General features: G+C 32.6%; 2 protein-coding genes and 1 long non-coding RNA gene across 14 annotated transcripts; 2 read left to right on the forward strand and 1 right to left on the reverse strand.

Moving 5' to 3' along the window:
• Positions 1–904: 904 nt before the first annotated feature.
• Positions 905–21640, reverse strand: Ssdp (Sequence-specific single-stranded DNA-binding protein). 6 transcript variants are annotated; one of them, XM_069109081.1, is made up of 14 exons: positions 21506–21640; positions 20125–20197; positions 19969–20030; positions 19730–19814; positions 19611–19652; positions 19299–19385; positions 16740–16847; positions 15919–15993; positions 15771–15819; positions 14980–15009; positions 13704–13915; positions 13388–13558; positions 13041–13241; positions 905–1945 (listed from the first exon to the last, which is right to left on the reverse strand). In XM_069109081.1, exons 1-14 carry the CDS (start codon positions 21559–21561, stop codon positions 1883–1885), a joined length of 1314 nt encoding a protein of 437 aa, XP_068965182.1. In that variant the 5' UTR covers positions 21562–21640; the 3' UTR covers positions 905–1882. The 6 variants fall into 6 exon arrangements, with proteins under 6 accessions (XP_068965182.1, XP_068965180.1, XP_068965183.1 ...); XM_069109079.1 differs by lacking the exon at positions 905–1945 and adding an exon at positions 4747–6193; XM_069109082.1 differs by lacking the exons at positions 905–1945; positions 21506–21640 and adding exons at positions 4747–6193; positions 20655–20757.
• Positions 3663–5345, forward strand: LOC138177858 (uncharacterized). The gene is made up of 2 exons (XR_011172559.1): positions 3663–4360; positions 5038–5345. It is a non-coding gene; the product is annotated as an uncharacterized LOC138177858 (long non-coding RNA).
• On the forward strand, positions 20726–25582 carry Atg10 (Autophagy-related 10). 7 transcript variants are annotated; one of them, XM_069109096.1, is made up of 6 exons: positions 20726–20783; positions 21284–21425; positions 24095–24301; positions 24383–24623; positions 25082–25250; positions 25347–25571. In XM_069109096.1, exons 3-6 carry the CDS (start codon positions 24194–24196, stop codon positions 25435–25437), a joined length of 609 nt encoding a protein of 202 aa, XP_068965197.1. In that variant the 5' UTR covers positions 20726–20783; positions 21284–21425; positions 24095–24193; the 3' UTR covers positions 25438–25571. The 7 variants fall into 7 exon arrangements, with proteins under 7 accessions (XP_068965197.1, XP_068965193.1, XP_068965198.1 ...); XM_069109092.1 differs by lacking the exons at positions 20726–20783; positions 21284–21425 and adding an exon at positions 22305–22442 and having other exon boundaries at positions 25347–25570; XM_069109097.1 differs by lacking the exons at positions 20726–20783; positions 21284–21425 and adding an exon at positions 22566–22696 and having other exon boundaries at positions 25091–25250; positions 25347–25582.
• Positions 25583–25607: the final 25 nt, after the last annotated feature.

Below are 25607 nucleotides of genomic sequence, written 5' to 3' on the forward strand. Positions count from 1 at the left end.
ATATGTTATGGTTATTCTAAAATTTTATAGTTACACTTATCGTATTTAGGCAAATGATTGCATATGAAATACTTGTCCTCTTCGAATTTTGGTTAAGTTTAACTTATACCGAAGTTTAACGATAAAATAAATTGGGAAATGAATTCTTTTTAATTTCACGATTCGGAATCTATCTCACAACGTTATATATTTGGAAAAATCGTAGATATGAAAAAATTAAAGCGCAAAATTTGTAGCATGTTTCGTCGAAATTTAAACAATCGTGTTTACGACATTGGCGAACGAATGTATCAAGTTTACCGCTTGGAGCGCTGCAGGTCATTGATTCGCGACTCCATAATAGTTCTTGATGTTGGTTTAAAAAACGTCAACAATGACCTAATACTATATGAGCTCTAGAAAGTTTAACTGGTAATGTAGGAAATCCGTATACTGCGTCATGCTGCTCTCGCATACTTAACCTTCATGATACAATGAAACTGAATTGCATGGATTTTCTATTGGGATCACATTAAGCGATATATGTATAATTTAACAAACTTAGAGAATTTACGATCAGTTTAAAAACCATCTACTATTACTATCATTCATATTTTGTATTTTGAAGATTAACTGTCAACCATCACAACCATCACAACCATCACAATATTGTATTCGTTTTCCTTTCTTTTTTTGTTTCAAAAAAATATAATCATAAATAAAATTACCAAATTATTTTCTCCAATTTTGTAATTCAAAAAAAGATATAATATATAACTTACCAGCAAAAATAAGATACAACTAAATAACGAACGTTCTCGAGTCTTCTAGTATAACGATGACGCCTTCTGCAGAAAATAGATGCATAGTAGAATTTGCTAATAAGAGCGGAAGGTATTATACAGAAAACAATTTGGACACTTGGTAGGATAGATGACATTTATTCCATTATTTTATTGTTATTACTTACTACTTGAATGCTATACTCGTAATAGATATCTATAATTATGTCTATAATTATGCGTGAATTTAAAGAATACGTGAGGTCAGCCGCAAGATGTACAGCTCGTGTCAGTTACAATTGTCATAGTTATATAGGTAAATAATTATAGAAAGAAATTTACGTTTTTAATTCTGAATGCAAACATTCGTTAAAAGGGTTGGGAACGATGGCAGCTCATTGATTTCTGTTAATCTCTAGTTTTTCGCTATCGATCGATTTTATAATTTACACACACTTCGATTCTTTTTATCGCGGCTAGGATATTCTTCTGTTCTATTATTTTCCTCTTTTTTTCGTTTTAATACGTTTTTAAAAATTACTCGATCACTGTTTTCCTGCCAACCTAATACCCTTACTTATTATAAATTCCTAATTATTTTACGAAATCGTAACGCGCAATAATAGTACACGAGATATCATTTCTTTCTTTTCCTCTTACTTCTTCTCTAATCACGGCGAGTTCAACTCTCATTTTAAACAATATACAAATATCTTTTCTTATATATATCCTCTCGATATATCGATTAAACTCGTGATCTTTTACAACTTATTCTGCGCTAAAAACGATCAAATACAAACTATATACTTCTTTCGTCTGAAAGTTTTTGGTCTACATTTAACGCAACACATCCCTCTAAACTTTTTTTACATTAAAATTTTGATCATAATACTTATCTATTTCATAAAAGAAAGAAAATTATTTGCTATTTTGTTGGAACGAATCGCTATGGACGACGAACGAAATGACAGAAAAATCAAAAAATTCGTAAATTTTTGGTGACCATACAAAAAATGATCCCCATAAAAAAATTAAATATACATTAAAAGTAGACGCGCGAAACGTTCCGAAAAGTATTGAGATCCGAACGTGTCGTATCTTTAAATTCGGGTAAAAAAATATCACCATATATAATCCATCAACTTTTCCATTCTTCCGCTTTGCCATGAAATTCTTTCGCCCAGCTGTAACAATACATACAGATGATAACAAAATATATTTACCCGAATTCAAAAATTTCTTAACGATAAAAGGGCGGATGTCAATACCGTTTTGATGTTTCACGCAATTAGCAGGAACACCGTATTCCGCTGTATATGTTATTTTAATCCGAATTGCACTCGACATTTTGTACAACTTATACATTTATATTTAATTACGCCGGAATAGTATACACGTGTGTGTATATACACGCCGCCATTCCCAGATTTGAGGCACGAACTAGGAGATAAACAGGCGAACGTAAAATTTATACACTTTATTCAATTTTCTTTACCCTTTGGACGAGTTACGATCGTACTTTATCGTGATTCTACGGTGACCAGGATTATTCCATCGAATGAGGATCGGATTTCAAACAACAAGTTAATTCCTGTTCCATCCTGTTATATAGTTACGTTCACGTTTGTCCGTTGCGCAATTCGCTGCTTTTACGCAGCTTCATATTTGCGAATGTCGCTTTTTATCAAGCGACAAACATGATACTATATGTGATTAAAAGAATTAACTCGCCTATGTACCGAATGCATAGTCGATGAAAGAGATATAGCGAGGCCGTAATTGTTAATAAATCTTTAACTAATTAATAATTAATTACTAACTTACTTGAAAATTACCAATTTAAAGATTATTTAATTGTTATCTATTCATCGTCGTAAAACCGTATCTGATGAAAAATATTTATATAATAAATAATTAATCGCAGATACTGATTAACGCAGCGGTATCTAAACTGTGACTGCGTTATATATTACGAACAAGAAACAATTATGTATTCATCCATGTCGAATTATTGTTTCACCTTGTTAAGACTTGACTGATTTTATTACCTCCCTGTATTTGCTTCATCAACAGTAAGCACCTTCATTCAACGTGAACGTAACTTTGCTATTGCGAATACTGAAAAATTCAATGGTAAAAGAATGAAATCTATAGGAAAGAAAGGAAAAAAAAGAACAAATTCCATTGGCAGTTACACATAACTTGTCTTTTATCCGTAATCGACAAACGACGATCGTCTCGAATGAAAGTTCGTTTCGTGTGTACTATCGACGCACACTGGCCGGATTCCCACCATATCGGATTAAGTCCTAGGGGGAGTTTTAACAATGCGTTCTCTCGAGAACCGTTTCGTCGGGTTCCCCTCGTTCGGACACAGATAATACAAGCGAATTCTCGCGAATTCCCTAATAACCGAGTGTTCGATTTTTTTTTCGAAATAATGTTATTGCAGCCTTTCAGTACTGTGCGCTTCTCGAGTTAAATAAAGATCTGATCCAATTGTGCACAACACAATCGAGATTGCAACGTCTGTGCAACTGTTAACAATGCCCGTGAAGTCCTCCCTAAACGCAAATGTACCAATGTGAACAACGCTATCGATGCAATCGCTTGACGTTGCATCGTATTAGTCAATTTTTCGACACTCGATATCATATCGTTTCGCATGTTCCCGCCTTGCTATGTACAGTAGTGCTTCGCTAATTGCCCGCGGCTCAACATTTTAGCTGATCAGTTATCGAAAGAGGTATATCTCTAGGATATTTCGAGAATCTCTCTTCTTTATGGGATACAAATGAGATATGGAAACCTGATACATACACTGATTTATTTTACGTAAGTAATACCAGAAACCTGTGATAAGTTGTCAAGCACATCAAATTAGAATAACCTCAAATAGGATTCGATGCCCTAAAATTCGGGTGTTTTCTTAAGTCTTAGAAGTCTCGTCGGTCTTGGATATTTTGATAAATCTTGAAAGCTTGGCGCGTAGTCGATATTTCACAAGCATTTTAAATGCCTTAATCTAAACGGTCAATTAAAAAAAAACCAGTCGAGATAACGAAAATGCATTTACGGGAACGATTTACAACACTTTCATGAGGTTAGGTTATCGAATCTTATTCGTTGTGATCCGAATTTTAAGAGTATTGAGGAGTACCAAACTCTTCTCGATAATATCAGTTTCGAGAATCGGTGAGGATAGGCGACGGGCAGTTGACGAAGCAAAATCTTGGTTAGTTAACGTGGCATTATTGTACGTACTATACACACAGCACGTTGAACGATCGATAAACCTAACGTACCTAGTTTCTTACTCCCTCTTGTAAATAAATTAAGAAGCCACTTTTTCTTCGTCTTACGCACACGATAATATCGATACCATTGACCACTCTAACACTAGCATCTATCGGGACCCCTTTTAAAATCGCATTCTTTGTATTGACAGAAAAAGAGCACAAAGGCGTTGCGTTCTCGTGGATCTTCTCTCGGGTATATGTATGTATGTATATAACTTCATGGAAGATATCGATGCTTCTTTTCTCGGAAGGAATAGCCGACAGATCGACCGTAGAATGATGCCACAATAACGAGTACAGGTATTATGCTACCAATACTCGCAAATTGCTGCGCTGACGTACAATCTTACGCGGGATCGATCGATCGTTCCAAAAAAAAAAAATTTAACAAGCATTTACATCTACAAATATTTCATCATATACGTACAACGTATGTTATAAAATTTTAAACGATGTTATAAGATTTGAATTTGTTACAACAAAATTATTTATTATTTTGAATAGAAATTACAAAATCTTTTTATTTGTAACACGACCCAAGGTATAGCTCTTAATAATGTATCATCTCAAAACTTATTACATTAAAGTGACGATAGGTTTTCTTTTCAAACAGAATCATGAAGTTTGTCGTATCAAAGATATCCGTATCGATCGATCTCGTTTCGAGAATAGTTTCGCAGAAGGCGCATGCGAAAAGTTTCGATTGTTTGAATGAAAATAGAGGAATCGTTTCGTCAACGTATGGAACCAACATTTGTATCAATATTAATTGAAATCAGTACAGAACGTACGTATAAAAGTGGTGTTCACTCGAGTGTACACTCGATGTGTGTACTACGATTGTTTGTTATTCTACCTTCGAACAGATATACGATAGTATAAGTATGTTGTGTAATGTTTCATTTAAAACGCTATCTTATCACAGTTACTTATGTTTTTTAATAATTTTATACACTGAAACTATTCGCTGTGCACAGACGATGTAGGAAACCGATGAAACGTCACTCAAGTATACTCCATAAAAACGTCTAAATAAAAACTGAAGGGTTCGAAGAAAGGGACAGAGAGGAGAGGAGAGATGACTACTACTTTCATATATAAAAACATCACATATACCTCTTGAACTGTTTCTCGAACTGTACAAAAAATATACTTTTCTTTTAACTTAGGGCCAATAAGGAAGCACTTATTATTTTCCTGTTCTTATTTCCGGAAACAAAATCAGGTTCCCTAAGAAAGTAAGAGACGATGTAGGAGTTTATAAGGAAAAAAAAAGAAAAGAAAAGACGACGTCGAAACGGGTCCACTTGTGTGAATTGCAGACGGTAATGAGCAATTAGGCATTCGACTTTTCATCGGTATGAAAAATCCAACTCGAGCGTGAGTATTGCTCGAAATGAGAAACATTCGAGTATGTTGAAACGTAATATTTTAACAATAGATTTCATAATCTTAGAGAGCATACTCGAGGACGCTCGAAACATCCTGAGCCCGTGCTCACTTAGAAAAACGGTGAGTATCATCGATTGACAATGATTTAAGATGATTGTGTATAGTATATATGGAGACATTTTGAAGAATGTACGTCAACGCGAAGTTACGAAAGATTTTACATGAAACGGTGCTCTCTTACTTTAAATGGTTAGATCCTTTCCGTAATCCAGAGAGGATGAAAAAATCTTGGGATGTGCCCCCCTCACTTCGCAAAGGGAGAAAACGCTTCTCCAATCTCTACGTAAATCTCGTGCACTTCTCTCACGGAGCTTAACCTTTTCTTTTTTCAATTTATCTTACTTTTTCCTTTCCTTTGTCTCTGCACACTGTTTTCAGTGCCTCGATTCGAAGTTGCAGGGGGTTGGGGTTGTGAAAGGAAGGAGATTATTGTGGAGTACAAGTGCAGTGAGGAGAATTCTGGATTTAAGGAAGAGAGAGAAAGAGAGAGAGAGAGAGAGAAAGAGGGGAATCGATTTGCGATTTGTTTTTCTTAAAACGTTAGTTTGGTCTCAGGGCCCAACGACTCGTGACGAGTTATTGTATATAATAATCGGGGTGATCTGAGTCCTTTTCAAACCTCTTCGCCTCTTCTTGCATGCTTTCCTTGATCTTGAGTATGGCTGCTGACTCTGTCTGATCCTGCGAATCAACCAACACCAGGTCGGTTACACGTAAGAGGTTAGGCAAGTCCACCATTAGGCGATACCTTGCCCATTTTGTTTTGGATTGGTTTCAGCGTTTCATCAGCGAGCTGAGAATACTTTCCCCCTTCATGTTTCGATATTCAAATCTTTGAATTTTTTTAAGCATGTAAATATTTCCCTGGAAATGTAATTTCCTTTTCCAGCTTCTTGTTAAAATATAAAATTAACTGATTATAAAGTACATAAAGAGATTAATCGAACCCAGTCACGGTGAAGGTACTGCAAAGAAATTCAGGTGACGGAGGAAAGTTCGTCGCAGTTCGCTGATCCCAAGTGAACTCTCGGGGAAAAAACGCTGACATGCTGCGTAAGTGATTGCGCAGCGCGGTGACGGTGCGTCGTGAAGGGGCTGGGCTCGTGAAACGCAAAACTTAAAGAGAGGATATATATGAAAGAACTAGGAAGAGAAACTTGGTTTTGATTTTTTGGGAACCGCGAATGAAGAAGAGAGAAGTGTGGTTCCACATCTCCAGGGCGCTCTGACCCACAACACATGGACTTTATGTAAAAAAGAAGCCCGTATCGAGCACAAAAAGAAAAAAAAAACAGAAAAAACATTGAATAAAAAAAAAAGAAAAATACGGATATATAAAAAAAATTTCTTGCGCATTCCGTGTGCGCTGCCTGCCCCCCACTCACGCACACCTCACCGAGTGAACCAACAATGAAAAATTCTTATTTAGAGATTAAGAAAAAATTGTAACATAGAAACTCGACGTGTCATTCCTTACGGATTCTTAAAATAATTTTTTTTTTTTTTTCACTCTTTGCTTAATTGAAGTACTTTTTTTTCGTTTGAATCGTTTCTCGATACGATCTCGCAATCCACCAATCGCTTTGCGCTCACGCATCCATGTGCTACAGGTCAGTACAGGCTAGTACTATATACAGCTATCAGATTTCACTATTTCTTTTTTGTGTTTCAGAGGGCGATTTTCGTTCAATGAAAAGACATTAAAAGATCTTAAAAAGAAAAAAGATGAAGAAATTGAAGATATTTACCGTTCGATTAGGACGGTTAAGTAAATCACAAACATTGTGTTCCACAATATACGATATAGTATCCGTTTATGGTGTTTCGATTTGTACCAGATACCGGAAGAACAGATCAATATTGTAATTTATTATGCAGTGTATATATGCGTGCATAGTGTTAGTTTGAGTTTACTGTTTCTGATCATGTAAGCAAGTGTCATCGTTGTTAATATTAGTGGCAATTTGTATAATGTAGACAATATTACGGCGATGTTAGAAACACATACTTTAGTTACATATATCGCGTCTGTTGTAAAAGCAATGAATGTTAATGTCTTCCGTGTACCTGTGTGTGTGCGTGCGTTCGTGCGTGTGTGTGTGTGTGTGTGTGTGTGTGTGTGCGTGCGTGCGTGTGTGTGTTAGAACAAATATCACATGATTTGTGATGAGAAAAAGAAACAGAAAAAAAGAAAAAATACATGTAACAACTATATCGTATCGACTAAATTAGTTTAAAAATTGCATTCGGTGAGTTGAACTAACGCGGAAATACGAGGACAGTAAGTGATCAAACGGAAACATTCGTTTGATCGCGGTATCGACGTCGCGACGTATAATGCAATGTGAAACACAAGTGACATGTGATTACCAGTGTGTCTTAGACAAAAAACTTAAATCGATCGACTGCGTAAAAATAAATAAATAAAACAAGTAAAAAAAAGACATAAAGTGTATATGAAAACAGATAGTCATATATAAATGTCTAGTAGCCAGCACCCTGCGGATTTGAACGCAAATAAAAAAGAAAAACGCAGTATTCTCAGTGTAACAGGTTTACATTTATTGTCTCGATCTCCCCTGGTTTAGGCATATATTAATAAATGTAATATTCATTGCCATTCTTTAATGTGGCTTACAACATGGGGCTGTATTAAAAGTAAAATCGACGATTTTCTTTTAGAAGTACCATTCTGATGCGCTTCACGCCATATATATATATATGCATATCCGTATATTATACATATGTATATATTGGTTCGAAGCACGCTCTCTCGAAATTTCTTTGAACAGCGCACGACGACGAGTCGTGTTACAAGCAACGAAAAGACTACTACTGCTCTTATCATCGTTAACAATTCCACGTTTACTCTTTCTATTTTGGCTTATTTCTTCGTCACGAACTTCGAACCCTGACCGCGTGCTATCACCAACTTTTTCGCCTGTTGCAACAGATTAAACGAGCGTTTCTTTGTATATACTGTGAAAGTCGCACCGATTAAACGTATTAAAGTTGGTACAAGCGAATATTTAGTTATCTTTCGTTGTATATATGTATGTGTGTGTACTTCCTTTCTCCCAATTAAAAGTACGCATTTCATTGACATGGTGAATACTCCGGAACAACGGCAAGCAGCAGTCATATCTCTACGATGATATTCTTACAAATATTGAGTGCTAAAAATACTAAACAAGACAGTCTTCTTTCACTATTAATAAGTCTCAGTTTATCGATTCTTTGCACTTTCAATTCGGTAAAACGAATTGCAGAACATAATATGTATATGCGTATGATCCGACTAGCGTTTATCAACTGTTTCGTGTAATAAAAGCTTTGAAAATCGTACTTGTATAATAATTGCAGTCATAGAAAAACAGCGAAGAAGTGCGCTAGAACTGTTATACTTGACGTCGCTACTTTTTCGTTCCTTATATAATCGTCACATTTTTCCTTCATCTTATAGTATAATGTCATAAATATCAAAAATGTGTATTTTTTAAAATATATATATACATATATTATAAATATATATACATATATATATATATTATATATATTATAAATATATATATATATATATTATATATAAAAACACATGTATATTATGTATGAATGTATAAAAAAGATAAAAAATATGTAAAATTAAAAGTAAGAAAAGCGTGGCTCGTAGTATCAAAAAAAAAAAAAAAGAAAAAAATTAAGAAAAAGAAATAATAATACAGAATCTTTCTCGAGAAGTCACAATAATCATATGTAAAAAGACCTGTGTGTTTGATCGTCCTCGAGACCATAATCGATCTTGCCGGTGCTCCCAGAGCATACCCTTGCAATTGGCGCTCTCTCTCCCTCCCTCTCGCTCTCTCTTTCTCTCCTCTCTTATATCGTTTTACATAATTTGATATCAATACCTTTTACTTTTTTAATAGTTTAAGTTAATTTAAACACAACTAACAGCAGCACAGCATAGTCCGGTACTGACCTATAACCATTACGGACGGATGGATTCCGGGAGGTTCGCACGATATATTTTTCTCCATTATCGGCCCGTATTACCTCTTTCTCTTTCTTTGTATTTTTGTCACACTCATTCATGTAGGTTCAGTACTTACACCGTCTATGATTCTTATTCCATACAAAAATAATTACGTTATATATATATCGTCTATATATTGCCATGCGTACGTTATATATATAACATCTTTCTTTATACATTTTTGCCCAAGTACTTTTTTTTCGTTAAGTTATTCGCAAACGCCATTCGCCTCGCAATACTCGCCGGTACAGCATATCGTTCAAATAGGAAATACGATATTGCTGTACGCTTTCATTAGGAAAGAAAGTTGAGGAACTTGCTACAAAGCTGTTTTCGATGTTATCTCGTTTGAATTAAATCTTAATAGGAACTTTCTAACGAAATAAGTATCTGAATCATAGAATATTCGTACGTTTAGGAAATATTATTCAATGGGACAAGTAGAAAAAAATAAAATGCAAAGTGCATGTAAAATGAGGTTATGTTCGAATACCTGCATTAGTCGATCGATCGATAAAAAAGGTCCTCATTTTTAAAATATAGTTCGATCGTGGGATCGCATGACTAGATTTGTACGCGTTTATTAGCTTTCGGTTCACTAAGGATATCGACGTTTTGCATTAAAATACACGATGGTACCTACATTCTTTTTCCAAACAAGGCACTAGGCGGAAATGATCCATTAATTCTAATTAGTCGTGTATATACTCGCGCGAAGTATTGCGATGTCAATGGCTGCGAATAGATGGTGCGCAAACTTTACTTTTCTACCAATATAATGAATTCTGAGCAAATAGTGGAGGGACTCGGTCTGAGTTCGGCTAATTTGATCACCTCATTACAGAGTTTTATTGGTTCAATGGAAAGGAATTTGATTCGAGAGATTAGGCAAATGTACCTCTAATACGTCTATCGATACGAAAACGATTATCCGAATAAATAAAATTCAAAATTGTTTATCAATGTAAAATTCATTAGGCGTTTCGCAAAAGCTTTGTAGCGAAATTTAAAAAGATTCTTTTTCCATTTTTCAACGACTGTTATGTCTTACCTGTCATAAACTTAATATAGCATATATTATTTTCTAACCTAATACTGCTTAGAATCCAAACTCTATAATAGGATGAGAAATAAGCCAGTTAGCTAGCGACGAGCTAGCGGTGCAATTAAAGAAAGAAAAAAGATGGCAGATGAAGTAGAAAAAAAAAATAACAATCATCGAAAGAAGAAAGATAGGATAGAGAAAAGAATTAGAAATCGATTAACAATTATGCGATTGATAATCACAGTAGTTCGTGTTTTTCAGGCACCTTTGCTTACAAGCTAATATTCAAATAAATATAAATAGACGTTGGCGTTGACACGAGTCGATAAAAAGTACTGTCGATAATAAGAAGTATAGAAATAATTATATTTAAAAAAGAAAAAAAGTAATAATAAAAATAAAGAAAAAGAATCATAAAATTCTAGTCATAAAATTCTAGTCATAAAATTCTAGTCATAAAATTCTAGTCTGCAACCTTGTGAGTATTTAGCAAGAAAAGCATATATATATATATAGAATATATACATATATATATATATACTTTTAAATATTTATGTAGTGTATTTTGCGCGCGCGCGCGCGCGTGTTATAAATGATCCAAGTATCATAGTTTCGTAATAATAGCGTAATGAGCACTTAAATGCTAACCTAACTCATTAGGAGCGATTAATTAACAAACGCAAGTCGAGATGCGTCGACGCGAATGTATGTCTGTATCTTTTCTTTTCTCTCTTTTCGTTTGCTTTTCGTTCTCTATCTTGACACGAGCGAATAATCGTGCTTGAGCCATTGACGAAACCGTTATGAATCGCGTACCACGTGACGATCGCACGTGACATAAAACTCAGGGTTTGCGTATCATCCTTTTCCACATTGCATGATTAATCGGGAAATCTACGGCATCTACGAACTCGGGGCTGGATCCAAGGCGACTTGATTTTTTAAAAAAACTGTCGGGAATACAGAAGGCGCACGTGCGAGATTACTGATTATTCTTTTAATTTAGAATCCTACTCACAATCCGAAATAATAACGTAAGATTAAAGAAGGAATATACCGTTTGTGCGCGCTCGTTAAAGAAATCGATTATTTTATACTATATTATATATACGATTTCCCGCAAGGCGTATCGTACTTGAAAAATATTAATAAGAGACATGGTTGTAGACGAGAATATCTGTCATTCGAAATAATTGTAAGTATTTAAAAAATCATCAGATTTATAAAACGGAATTCGGTCTTATATCGTTTATCGTATACAAATGCCGCAAAAGTATCACACGATCCTTTATACTGTTGCCATGAAAATGAATCACATACGTCATATATGTGTATATACACCATTAAATTTATATGTACCAAGTAAGTCCATATTTTCTTATATTTTTTAACCATGATCGAGATTTGTATACAAAGAATATTGTATACAAAACAAAATCCATGAACGAATGAATATAGATAAATTACTAAATATAGATAAATTACAGTTATTAAATTCGATTAACCAAATGGAGATTTAAAATTAATATTGCACCGATAAGAATATTTTGAAAATTATTAAAAATCATCATCTCGACGTGTCTTTGTTATCATATACGATACACCTTATGGAATATCTTGTGTATTATTTTATGAAAGTTGATTCATACTCTTTTGTAAGTATAAAATGGGTAGAAAATGTTTTGAAGCATTTTATTACTGCAGGCATTAAAGAATCATTAAAGAATGATTTTTAGTTATGACCTTCCACTAATATTATGCAAAGTACTTTAATAAAACAGCCCATAACATAGAAAATTTATCTTATCACCAACATTTAATTTTTTATAGATATAAAAAATACTACTTTTTAACAAGTTGAACATTTCATTGTTTAGTAAATTAAGAATTCTTTAAATGTTTCGTGATTTTTTATACCCATTTTATGTTTGCATCATTAGTCATACTGTTAGTATGATAATAGTTAGACACAATATGAGCCAAACAGTTATAACATTAGATGCAAGTGGGTAATCTAAATTAAATTTCCCAAAGAAGCCTAAATGATTAAATAAGAATATTTCGAATTTTTATCAAATATTGATACTTTTTAGATTAAGCAATAACCAGGTGGTTGGAATAAGCTTGAGGATAAGCCCTCTAAATGTAATAAGACCCAAATTATTTTAACAGAATAATTAACTAACTGACGCATTGATGGAAGCACCTGAATCTGTTAATTGCTGAATAATTAGAAGAAAAGTCAGTTCTAATATGGACTTATATTTCGAACCAGAAACATCAACAATAAAGATCAACACTAATTTCTTTTTTAATTATTATTAACCCAAAAGTATTCACGTTTACTAGAAATATAAATTTACACAGAAAAAGAAATGGTAGCATATAAGTCCATACTAACACGTCGAGTAACCGTTATCGGGAGTATAAAAAAACTTACTAATACTTACATTTTCACCAGGGCCTCCAAAACCACCCAGATTATAATCACCCATTCCACTTCCGCTATCTTCCCGAGGTGTCCCAGGACCACCGTTAGCTGGACTGTTTTTCATTCCATCAAGGCCATCACCATTCAACACAGGACCCATTGTGTTTGGTCCCATAGGACCCATCGGACCACCTTCTGGCCCACCACTCATTGGAAAGTCCTGATACAATCGAACAAATTATTATTGCTATTTTATCTCTACATACTTCATTAACAGACATGAACAAAACTAAATATTGTCTTATGATGAATCATATTTAATATTACTAAATCAAAATAATACAAAAGTAGTAGACAGTTACTTACACCAGGCATATTTCCTCCAGGTACAGGTTTCATCATGGTATACATATTTTCACCACCGCTATTACTACTATCTTGAGGGCTGGGCATAATTGGTGTACCTGGACCTGGAGGACCTGTTGAACCAGGTGGACCCCCGTAATTACCAGGTGATGATGATGAATAATTCATTGGCTAAAATAAAAATTCATTATCGAATTATAATATGAACATTTATCTAATTATATCACTGACAATATATATAAAGACATATATAAAAAACATTTTGTTAATTTAAACAGGAATAAACTCTTTAAATATGTACAGATCGTAATCGTACCGTGGATGTATTAGGTTGCCATTGTTGTCTACCCCCTGGTCCAGCCATACTCATTGGTGGCATACCAGGGCCTCCTGGACCTCCAGGTCCCAAACTACTATTAGGTGGTGGTCCTCTCATTCCAGGTCCATAACTTCCTGGTCCCATTGGACCCATTCCTGGTCCTCGTGGAGGATTCATCCTTGGATTCATAGGATTCATGCCTGGAGGAGCTAGTAATAAAAACAATTTTTGATGCATTTTCCCAAAGATATAAATATTAATACTGTTCTAGTTTATGTTAATACTAAACACTAATCGTGAATCTTTGGATCAACGGCAAATCATGTGTCTGTAAAATATTTCAACATATGAAAAAGAGTATTTTAATTTAGATCTTTATTCTTTTGCCCGTTTTCTTTTTTACTACAGAATTAAAACATTCGAGTCATGCTTTGCCGAAGTCATATGTAATAGTTAAGCAAGTGGATGACATGCTAAATTGGTAATTTGCATCTACACAAATTAATGAAATAACAAAGCTCATGCGAAGGATGAAAAACAACGCTACTAAGTAACTTTTACAAACGTATGAGCTTTTAATTTGACAAAGGAAGATAATAGCGCCATATACATAACAAACAAGACAATCATTCAATTAATACCTAGTAAAAGGATTGTGACATCATACAGCAATATTTTTATACATTTATGTGATATGAAATCAATTGTAAAATATTGTAAAGTTATTGTTCTATAGTTGAAGATGATATTTTCCTCTTTAAAAACACATGAATCTTTTTCTCTTAAAATGTTACGAATGAGAAAGTAATGAGCAAGTAACTGCATTATAGTTCTTAGTATATGTTAAATTTACGCTACAATGATTGACAATGACAATAACAAACAGATATATTTTGTTAGCCACAAAATTATTGCATTATACCTATGCAATGAGAAACTGTAATGTTAAAACAGTTATTCCTTTTTCTTTTACAAATATAAATATATCTATGTTAATATTTCACATATAAAAATAAAGAATCTCTTCAAATGTGATCATTTTTTGTACATAAAAAACTGTTCTCAAGTTCAACACATTGATTCTATTATTATTAAATTACGATTGGCATACTGAATGCAAGATCGGATGAGCAAGTATCGCACAAAGAAACGAAGCTAGTGCATTTATTCATAAAAAGTGAGAACAGAAACTTTAAAACGAGCAGGAGAAAAAATAATAGTTAGGCTTGACTAAGTCATGTGAGTGTGATTTGGTTGCTGGGTTGCTTCCTACCTTGCCACCCTACAAATTCTCCAGCTTCGCCTGAGGAACACAAGAGCACACATTAGTACGGCAGGTAGGTAAGGTCAGGTTGATGGCGGTAAGGTCTAGTTACTTTGCGGTCGCATAGTGAATAAAGTTGTAAATATTACTTTAATGCTACGAAAATATATCGTTAGAGCATATACCGACAAGTTGTATTGTATATTTAAATACTAGTTTAACGAGTTGCTTCTAAATCCTTATTGTTAAATATTGTTAAATAATATATTCACGTCAGATCTTTTTTATTTGAATCCTTATTTATATGTCGCAATAAGATTATAGATCATTTAAAACGATATTTCTTGATAATTAAAAAAATGTATAAAAAAATATCTAGCAACATTTTTACAGTAAAAAATTCTTAAACAATTATAACAACTATAGGATTGTATATAGGACTATTATATATACTAACATTACATTATTATTAAGATGTTTAGTCTAATCATCACTGAAACATTAAATTTGTATCTTTATCTCGAATGCAAAAAAAGAAAGCAAGAATACACAGAGTCATATAAATATATAATGCTAATTATAATGATTTAACTTGAAAACTACACCACTGCACGTAACTAGACAATTCAAAAACCAATCCACTCCACATCACAGCAATCCAATCCACTTTTAATAATTACTGATTTATTTATTGCTGTGTGGTTTTTGGTATGCATGCGTCTATGCCATTCTCCTCTCGCAATTATTGTCAATGCCAGAAAAAAAATCAATGTGAATCTAGCATATAACTGAGCCCTTACCTTGCCTAGTTGGGTCCATACTATTTGGCATCATCGGTTGTCCAGGTGGCTACATAAAAATATCAATATGTCAATAATTGTTGCAAATCGTAATTTAATGTACATTATTTACAATAGTTTGATCTGTTGGTAAAATAATAATACATACCCCATTAAAATCATTTCCCATTTGTGGCATACGTACTCCAGGTCTTGGTCCAGCAGGATATCGAGGACCCATGAACTGTAACAAGTCAGGAAGTTATACATTAAGTAAATTATGTTTGCCAATATAATCATATAGCTAAAACCCCAGAATGTTATAACTATTGTATATCACAAAACTGACACACCAGGCAGCCGCAACAAGCAATTAATCACACATTAGGCAATATAATATATGCACTTTGATAGAAATCATCATAGTGCATCTGGAGGACACGTGTTATATTAATATGGAAATAGAATTGCAAACCATGGGGGTTTATATTCAACAAAGAACAGATTATTTAAATCGAAGTACGATGTACATTTAACACAACTCTTACCTTAAAATAAGCCCATTATAGACAAAAATGATAATGTAACTTTTTTTTACATTGTGCAATATTAAAGAAACCTTTTTTCTTACCTTAAAATTTCTGTTGTTACACATATTCAATAAAACTATTTTGTTTCTTTTTGGAGTACAGTAAATACAATATTGCAAAATCATGTATTAATCGTTAATGTATTTAAGTGTAGAAAAGATACAAAAAATCTGTGCTTGAAACAATATCATTATCCTTAACCATTTAAGCGAATCCTGTTTGTATATTCTATACATTGTACTTGAAGAATGACGGGTTAAAAATTGTACAGTAGAAATAACTTTGGTAGGAAAAGAAGCGATTTCGAGCAAACAGTCATAGGTACACGATGATATGGTATAATGAGAGTGGACTGAGTGATTTTCCATGGGTGATAGTGTATGTGTCGAATGAGGCTTACCTGAGTGGACATCATCTGCGAGTGTGGAGGCGGGGGTGGCTGGGGGTGCTGGGGGGATGGCTGTGATGAGGGGTGTGTGGGCGGAGATGGTCGCATTGTCGAGTTGTTCTGCAACAAGCAACGCAAACGACAGACATGTAGCAACACTGCGATCCAGGCAACAGCTAGACTAGAAGGCTTGGGTATGATTGTGTTAATACTATGTTGGTCAGCACCTTAAAAATCTAAAAGTTATAATTACGAAAATACAATGTTATAAATATTGTTTTCAATAAAGATCACATTTACGATACTTATTTCAGCCTACATACGTTAATCAATACTTCATTTCGTAATTACGACTTTGTCCACGAAGTAAAATTTGATACTAAATGCCTGAGGACACCCTCCCTCCCACCCATTTCACACTAAAACAAAATTTTGATAATTAAAAAAAAAGATAAATAAATAAATAAAAGAATATATATAAAATAATTTTCTTTCATGGATATATATGGATGTATCAAAGTGAGATCGTGTTGTTTCTATCTGAACGTATACATCGTTATCCTAAAATGATTTAGAAGGCAATAAATATTCGAACAAGCAATATATGCATAACTAGACAATTTTTTCACCTACTTGTATTGTTATTTAGATGTTATAATAAGCGGTCAACGAGAATATATTTTTCTCATAGAATCATTAAACTATCCATTTATACAGAATACAATGTTTATAGTTTCTAAGAGTATACTTAACTTATACTACATAAAATATGTGTATTTCATATATAGATATAAATTTGATCTTTTCCATGATGTAAAGGATGGTCATATATTATTTTCACTAAATTCGTAGACCGCTTGTACTGAATGCTAGACTACTATCTATGCAGGCTTTTATATTAAATATATTAGAAATCCTAAAAAGTGTGACCTTAGCTGACATTTTTAATCTTTATAGTTTGTTATACATTAAGAATTGTAGAAAGATAAATCTGTCTTAAAATATTATTCTAGGAGTAAATATATGCTTTCATTTTCAGAACTCGGACTGATAATCGTTATACTAAGATATCAAGGTACATCAGAAGTATTATAAGTAATAACTTGAATGAAGGAACAAATATATTTTGTAAATGTAATTCGATAAATATATTCTATACTTTGTTATTGCAAAACAACTGTGAAGTTCTTGCACAGAACTAAAGTCAGCACAAGGTAGAACACTGTCAATTATAGACCTACAATATAAAATTATTCAAACTAAAACTATTCTCTAACATCTATACAAAATTTTTCCTGGTAAGTTTCTGAAATCTGCTTTATGCAGAGAGGAGATCAAAAAGTGAAAATGGTAAAGGAACGCACATACAAGTGTTAGATACATAGCAGAGAGAAAATAAGTACATAGATACAGTATAGACAAGCATGGCATGAGAATCTTATCCAAATGTACACTTGTTTCAAAACAAAATATATGTTTCAAGGACACTGTGTACATTGACAGTAATCAGATAAATAACATTGTACAGGATTGTGTTATTATGTGTAAGAAACATTAGTACTAATTAGTAACACTTGGGTCCGATTATACATGAATTAAGTATAACATAACAGATTTTTTATATTTAGTATACAAATTACTATCATATTTATAGAATTGTTTTCAATAAAATATAGCTATTTATTATGACAGTATATCATAGATAATTAGATTATGTATTATGAAAATTGAAACATTATTATTTATTTCAAAAAATCAATGTCAAGAAATATATATATATTATTATAAGGTGTATTTAATAATATGTAATGTAAATTTATTAACAATCTGTACTTGATTAATACAGTGACAATCTACAGTTAGAAGATATTTTATTCACTAACGTTTATTATACTTGATGTATTTAATAAAATGTTAAGAGCTTTGAATCAAGTGTAGAATTATAATGCATGAGAATTGTAACTAGGCATAACAATGATAACAGATATTTATACATATTTATATATGTATATACATATAAATATTGTGATATGTGTTTATATACAGTTAATATGTCTGATTTCCCTATAATAAAGATTGTAAAGATTACAATGTTTTTATTCCTTTTAGAAGAATTAAGTTTAAAAATTTTTAATAATATATCTTAGATTACAATGTTATATTATATATAATCATATGCAGTAAAACTATTTTTTTATTTTCTTGCCCTCCCTTTCTTGAAACACAATATACACATGATGTATGTATATGTGCACATATAGACATAAAAGGCATGTTTCACAATATTAATTATACTATACTATAGACTATAGTAGGAGAATTTTAAAATTCATAGTTGATTGCTTTGAAATAAGAAACTATCGTTAATAAATAATAATGTTTTCTATAAAAAATAAATATTTATCTAATCTTTTTACTCATATTTAAACAACAGAACATAAATGTAATTATTCATTAACAAAATACATAAACAGACATAGATAATTCAAATACTCTTCAAATTTTTTGATTCAGACAATGAAATTAAGTAAAACAATATTGTTATCAGTATAAAGATGTAAAAAAACTTACTGGAAAGAAAGCAGGAGGCATTGGACCACCAGGCATACCATCATTGGGTGGCATTTGCCCTATAGGTGAAGGCGCTGGACCAGCATTCTGTAATCATTTGATAATTATCTACCAGCCAAATTTCAACATCTAATAATTTATTTAAATGCCAGTTAGATGTACATGCAAATTTTAGTAACAATCCCTGTTATCTACATACTCTAGTTTAGAAGTACATGGTCTTAGATCATATCAAAATACTCATGTAGGGTACAACACTATGATTGAATAAACATATTTCTTATGTATGAAAAATAATACAACTCAACTTACATGGGCAATGCCATTAACACCATAACCGCTATTCACAAAACCCTGAGAACAAAAATAATCTCTTGTTTATACATTTGTAATATATAATTATAACTTTCACATTATAAAATTATACTAACATAATCATGAAAAGCTTTGGCTTCATTGCTGTGTTCACAGGAATCACGTCGTTCTGGTGCTGCTGAATATAGGTCCCAAAATACACTGAAATATTTTTAATTGATTATTTTGTATGCATATAAATAGGAAAACTATATTAAATTATGAATATGTTTTCTGAAGAAAATTAATATTTTATAAATAAAATGCAATTTTGTTATATTTGTAGCAGAAGAATAAAACAATGTCTAACGCTTACCACCACCAAGAATGCAAAAATCCAGGCGGTTCACCAAGAGTGATATTTTTTTCCCACCGTATCTATATAACAAAATAAGATATAATTATATCAATAATATATAATCATCTTTTTCACAGGTTTCATTAAATTTTCAAAACAATTTGAAATCATTACCTCTGACAAAAATGTTTGCGCCGCCTTTTGTGCACCAACATGTAATAAGTACTCGTACACATACAGGGCTAACCTGAAATATTATAAATAATCTGTAGATAAATATAAAACTAATTTATTTTTTTGAATTTAAATTATTTTCATATTATATAATAATATCTTTATGTAACATAAAAGTGTTGTTTATCGTTTCCAAAGAGGTATACTCGCAACGATAAATGTTTAATTTATAAAATATTCATATTGAAATACCAATACGTAATACAAAATACAAGCATCTGGGCAAAATATTTACGCATATTAGAATTTATAATATTTCACAATACAAACACAATATATATAATGTACAGTCACAGTTAATAAGTAATATTTTTATAAAGTTTTATTAGTATATAAACGAACTTATCAAACAAAACTAAAAAATTAGAAACTTTTTTAAATGCAACAAATTAAACAGTACAGTCGCAGAATAATATTTTTAAAACTAAGAAAGAACAATTAGAATTATTTATCAGTATTTAAAAAATTACATTTTCAATGGTTGGTGTCATGGAAGGTGTTATCGTACTAATTTTTTCGTAAACTGTTTCTTGGTTGCAAGTTGCAAACGATAAAAACATGGCGCCCGATCGGCCTGCTTTGCCAGACAAGTAATTCTAGTGAGTCATAGCATACACTTCAGTCGAATTTATGATAAATCACATTGCAGGGAAGACAATTTTAGATAAACAATAAGATTCATAAAAGTTCAAAACTAAATTTGTTAGATTAATTTCACAACGATAATTAATTACAATTGAAAAAAATTAATTACAAAACTAGATTTTCTCAGATTCCTTATAAATCACAAGAAATTTTACAAAAATACGTATTAACTATTTTATTTTAATTCATTAAGTTTGCATCAAGATTTTCTCATATTCATTATAACAGAGCTCATAAATATTATCTTCAATAATTATAATATAAAACTTGTATCAAAGAAGTTAAAATGAAAAATATATGAAAAAATACATGTATAATGCAAGGGGAAAAACAAGAATTTATCACAAACAAACTTTATAAAAAAAAATCATTTGAATCCCGAAAAATGTATTGTAATAAATCTATAAAATTTCGATGAGAAAATAGAAATTTGTGATTTTTATTACTGTGGTAGTTCCAGCGTTAAATAAGCCGGAATTATTCGACGAATCCGATCGCCCGGTTTGCAGATCAACTACTACCTACTACACGCATATACGTAGTATACGCACGCTTGGTATAAAGAAAAAAAAATGGAGTCACTGGTCGATCAATTGGTAAAATATTTTTCTCCTTCTCGCTTACTTCAACAAATACATAATGCACGATAGATTTTATTATAAAAAATAATACTTACTTTTCTCTAGCTTGAGAATCTGAGGGTACCGTAGTCCCCTTCCCCTTCGAGTACATCCTCGAAGACTGTCAATTTTTCCAATGTAAACAGAACCACCGTTTTCGTTCCACAGATAGCAATGTCCGACACCGTGGCAAGTCCCGCACGAACTGGCAGAAAGTACAACTTAATATATGCTTCTAATTACTATACCTATACTCGTGGTTCTTAGATTTTCGAAGGTATATGTTTCTACTTTCTAACACACTTGTTTCAATGGAAGAAACGTAACTATCAGAAACAGAGAATTATTGTATTTTCTATCGGGTCACACACACGTTACGAACACGTCGTACCACTGCCGCGGCCAGCAGCCTATACTAGATAGAGTACTCCGCATCATGGCTCGGCCAATTGTGGACGCATGACCGCGGAACGAACGCGCGTCGTCATCGTTCGTAGACTTCCCACTATATTCTTTCTCCCCCCTATAATGCAGCCCACTTTGCCTTTTTTCTTCCCTTTTGTTTCCTTTCCTTTGACTTTTTTCCTTCACTGATTATCAAAAAAAACCTACGTGGTACATAAGTTGCGTCTTACAAATTCAACATAAACGACGGTGCGTCCTCTCACCGCGATGCCCAAGTAGCGCTCGGTCACTTCACTCTCTTCACTCTTCACTCTCTTTAGCTTCGGCTCGCTCTCGCTGCTCACCTTACCTCACCTCACCTATAACTAAGCTTCACCTCGTCCCGCCTCACCTCATTAAAGATACAGACAAACAGACAGACATACACACTCGTATTTCACCTCGTCAGAAGTGAAGTTCACTTTAGCGACACGCCGATTTTACGATCCTCAATGCGTATACTTCGATGGTCTTACATACAGGACGACCAATAGGAGTTTGTTTCTATTCTGTTTCCTTTTTCCTTCTTCTATCACACCTACCTAGCAGGTAGTGAACGAACCACGGTGTCACTTTTACACACACAATCACAAGATATAAGTGAACTTATTTTTGTATAAACACGCACAAGATCGGAAATGTGTTTCGTACACGGCTTACGCGCAGTTCTCACACGCACACATATATACGGAATACGGGAAGCACTACTGTCTTTCTCGTTCTTGTCTCTTCTCTGTCCTTTTTGCGTCTATAGGTCATAAAAGCTGCGCGCGCAACCATTGGTTTTCACGTCAGGACCGTACGTAAGTTAAATTTTATTACTCCGCTTTATTATCTCACTTTAACACTAGGGCTACCAGAGTGATCAAAATTGTTAATTATTAATTTTTCAAAGATTATTTATTTAGGTCTTATTTCAGATTTATTTAGATTTACTCATAGTGCATATTTGAAGATTTGAATGATTTTTTCGTATTATGTATCTTTTCATAAATCTTTTATTTTGATTTCTTTAATAGAAATTTTACTGTATATCCATCGATAGTTGTAAAGTTGATATTTTCTCATTTTAATAAATTCCAAATTGAATAGTCTAAATTTTGCTGTAACTATCCTATGGTGTTTTCATCTACCATCTTTTTCGTTCATTTTATTAATGTATATAAAACTAAAATTTTTTATGTACTTCTATCTTAAAAGTTTAAAGAACTCATTTTTTTTATTAATGTAAGAAAAATACAGAATAACATTTTATAAAAGACTAGATATATTATTTGTAAGATATTTATCGGGGACGCGTTATAAAAATTAGTAATAGAAAAATAGATACTTATGTGCAATTGCACCTATTATTGCTACATTCCTGGTTGCACTTTACCTGCTATTGGATGCTAACTGTTCCATGGTGGGTATATCTGTGTATACACCGCACACGTACATTATACAAGCTCTTGGCGCAGGTATCCAATAGCGGGGATAACCGAACATGACCGAATACTAGCGAACATTGCCGATGCAAAATAGCCGACAATTGACTGAGCGTCGAGGGGTCGGACAGAAAAGAGACAAGCCATTCCTTCGGGTGTACAGCTTCCCCTTTCTCAACTTCATCATGGAATTAATGTATCATTGATTTTTATAAACTATGAACAATTATTTCAAAAGGTTCATACTTATAACAAAACAATAGAATCTATTATGATTAAATATCTTTGTTTATTCTATGTACTATAAATTAGTCTCGAGTCTTTCAATTAAGAAACTCAATTAAAAGATATTGAGATTTAAAAGGAAATGTATAGATCTTTTTATCTTTAACTCTGTTGCGTTTTTCTATTGTTAAAGAATTTCTTCAATTTGAGGAAAATGCGAAAGAATTTCTAACTTTAATTTTTTGCTAAAATTTTTCTTAAAACATTAAAGCAAGATTTTTACATAAAAATCTGAGAATCGCAACAGAATTAATATTATTGCTGGCGTAGTAGCGTTTTATTTTCGCGGAATTAAAAGGACTCCTTGATTTGTAATTTATTTTCGTTACTTATTAGTAAATACCCATATACTTATACCTTGTATAGTACACAATGTAACAAATAGTTCATGTGCTGTGTAATGTATAAAGCTATAATTCTATAATGTAGAATTGAATACATAGTAATTGTACATAATAAATTTTTACGAAATTTGTTGCTTGTCACCAGGGCTGTGAATTCTTAGAACGTAAAGGATTACCTTCACAATACATTGCAAGAAAGTATAAAAACAACTAGTACCACATTTGTCTGATTTGACAAATATCAATGGACGGTCCAGGTACGATCACGTGGGATGAATTTCTCGAGAATGCTGAAAGGTTCGTAGAAATGTCGAGTGAAATCTCTGACCGATGGGAACTTCGAGGTAATAAGGTGACCGTTATTTTTTACTATTTGAGATCCCTAAACAAAGAGAGATTTTTAAAATAGCAAATATCTATACACGATTTGCAGGATGTGCCAGGAGAGGCGTACATTGTCCGCCAAGAGAGACAATACATATGCAGTAATAGTAACTTAAATGATTATTCGACACCAAAAAATAACGACTCCGCTGATGATTTCGACTTTGTATTGAAACAAGATCCTTTTGAGGCCACTTGTCCTATCGAGAAACCATTAGTTACAGAACATCATGTGTTATGGTCCATGAGCTACAGCGTCCCGATACTTTATTTTAATGGATGGAAATCAGGTGAACGCGCCATATTTATTCGAACCATTGGAAAATTTTAAAGAAACGTTACAAAGAAAAAAAAGATCATCTTTACGATTCATTTTAAACGATATCTTGTGAATGTCGTTAATTTTATAACGACTATACATCAAAATACGAAACATCTATTACAATTGTTCTCTGATCACCACTAGACCTTAATCGGGTATGTACAGCCTGTTGAAAGCAGCAGGCGACATAATGCTGATTGTTCCTTCGATTGTAGCCTATCTCAAACTAGGCTAAGAAGTCAGCAAAGAGATTAAGAATGACTGAAGGAGAGAGAAATAGAGGAAATCTATGTTTTACGGCAATGCATGAATTTGCGAATAATTTTTCAGTGTCTTGTATTTTTAAACGAATTCGCCGTTTTTTTATCATCTTTTCATACAACCGTTTCATGTGTTTGACGTTTTTTGTATAATTAACTTTTGTAGATTTCCCAGGTATTAATCCAATATCCGTGGAAGAAGCACAATCCCTCGTTCGTAACGGAGAATTGAAATATAAGGATTTATCTCAAGCTATACATCCTATATTAGGTACACCTTTTCTACACTTGCATCCTTGTATGTCTCATGAGCTTTTACAAATTACAAGTAACAGGTAAGGGGTATAGAAAGAAATAAAAAATCGTCTTGTAAATATTTAGCAATATTTATTTATAATCACAAATGAATGAATTATTTTCTTTCCTTTCAGTAAAAACAAAATAGTCAGTTGGTTGAGTACCGTCGCTCCTGCTGCCCTTAATTTTAAGCTACGTCCTGAATATTGTCAGTTAACTATGTAATGTATATACACTTTAAAATATTCGAATTAAACTGTAATATTTCCTATTGCTTTAAGAAAGTACACGTATACACACGTGTATCAAATAAAAACAAATTAAAATACTTTACTTTAATATGGAATAGTCCTTATATATACGCATATTTTATTAATTTTAATTATACTCTTAAC

This window comes from Bombus flavifrons, chromosome 3, assembly GCF_040668555.2.
Source record: "Bombus flavifrons isolate JBK064 chromosome 3, iyBomFlav1_principal, whole genome shotgun sequence".
Taxonomy (NCBI): Eukaryota; Metazoa; Arthropoda; class Insecta; order Hymenoptera; family Apidae; genus Bombus; species Bombus flavifrons.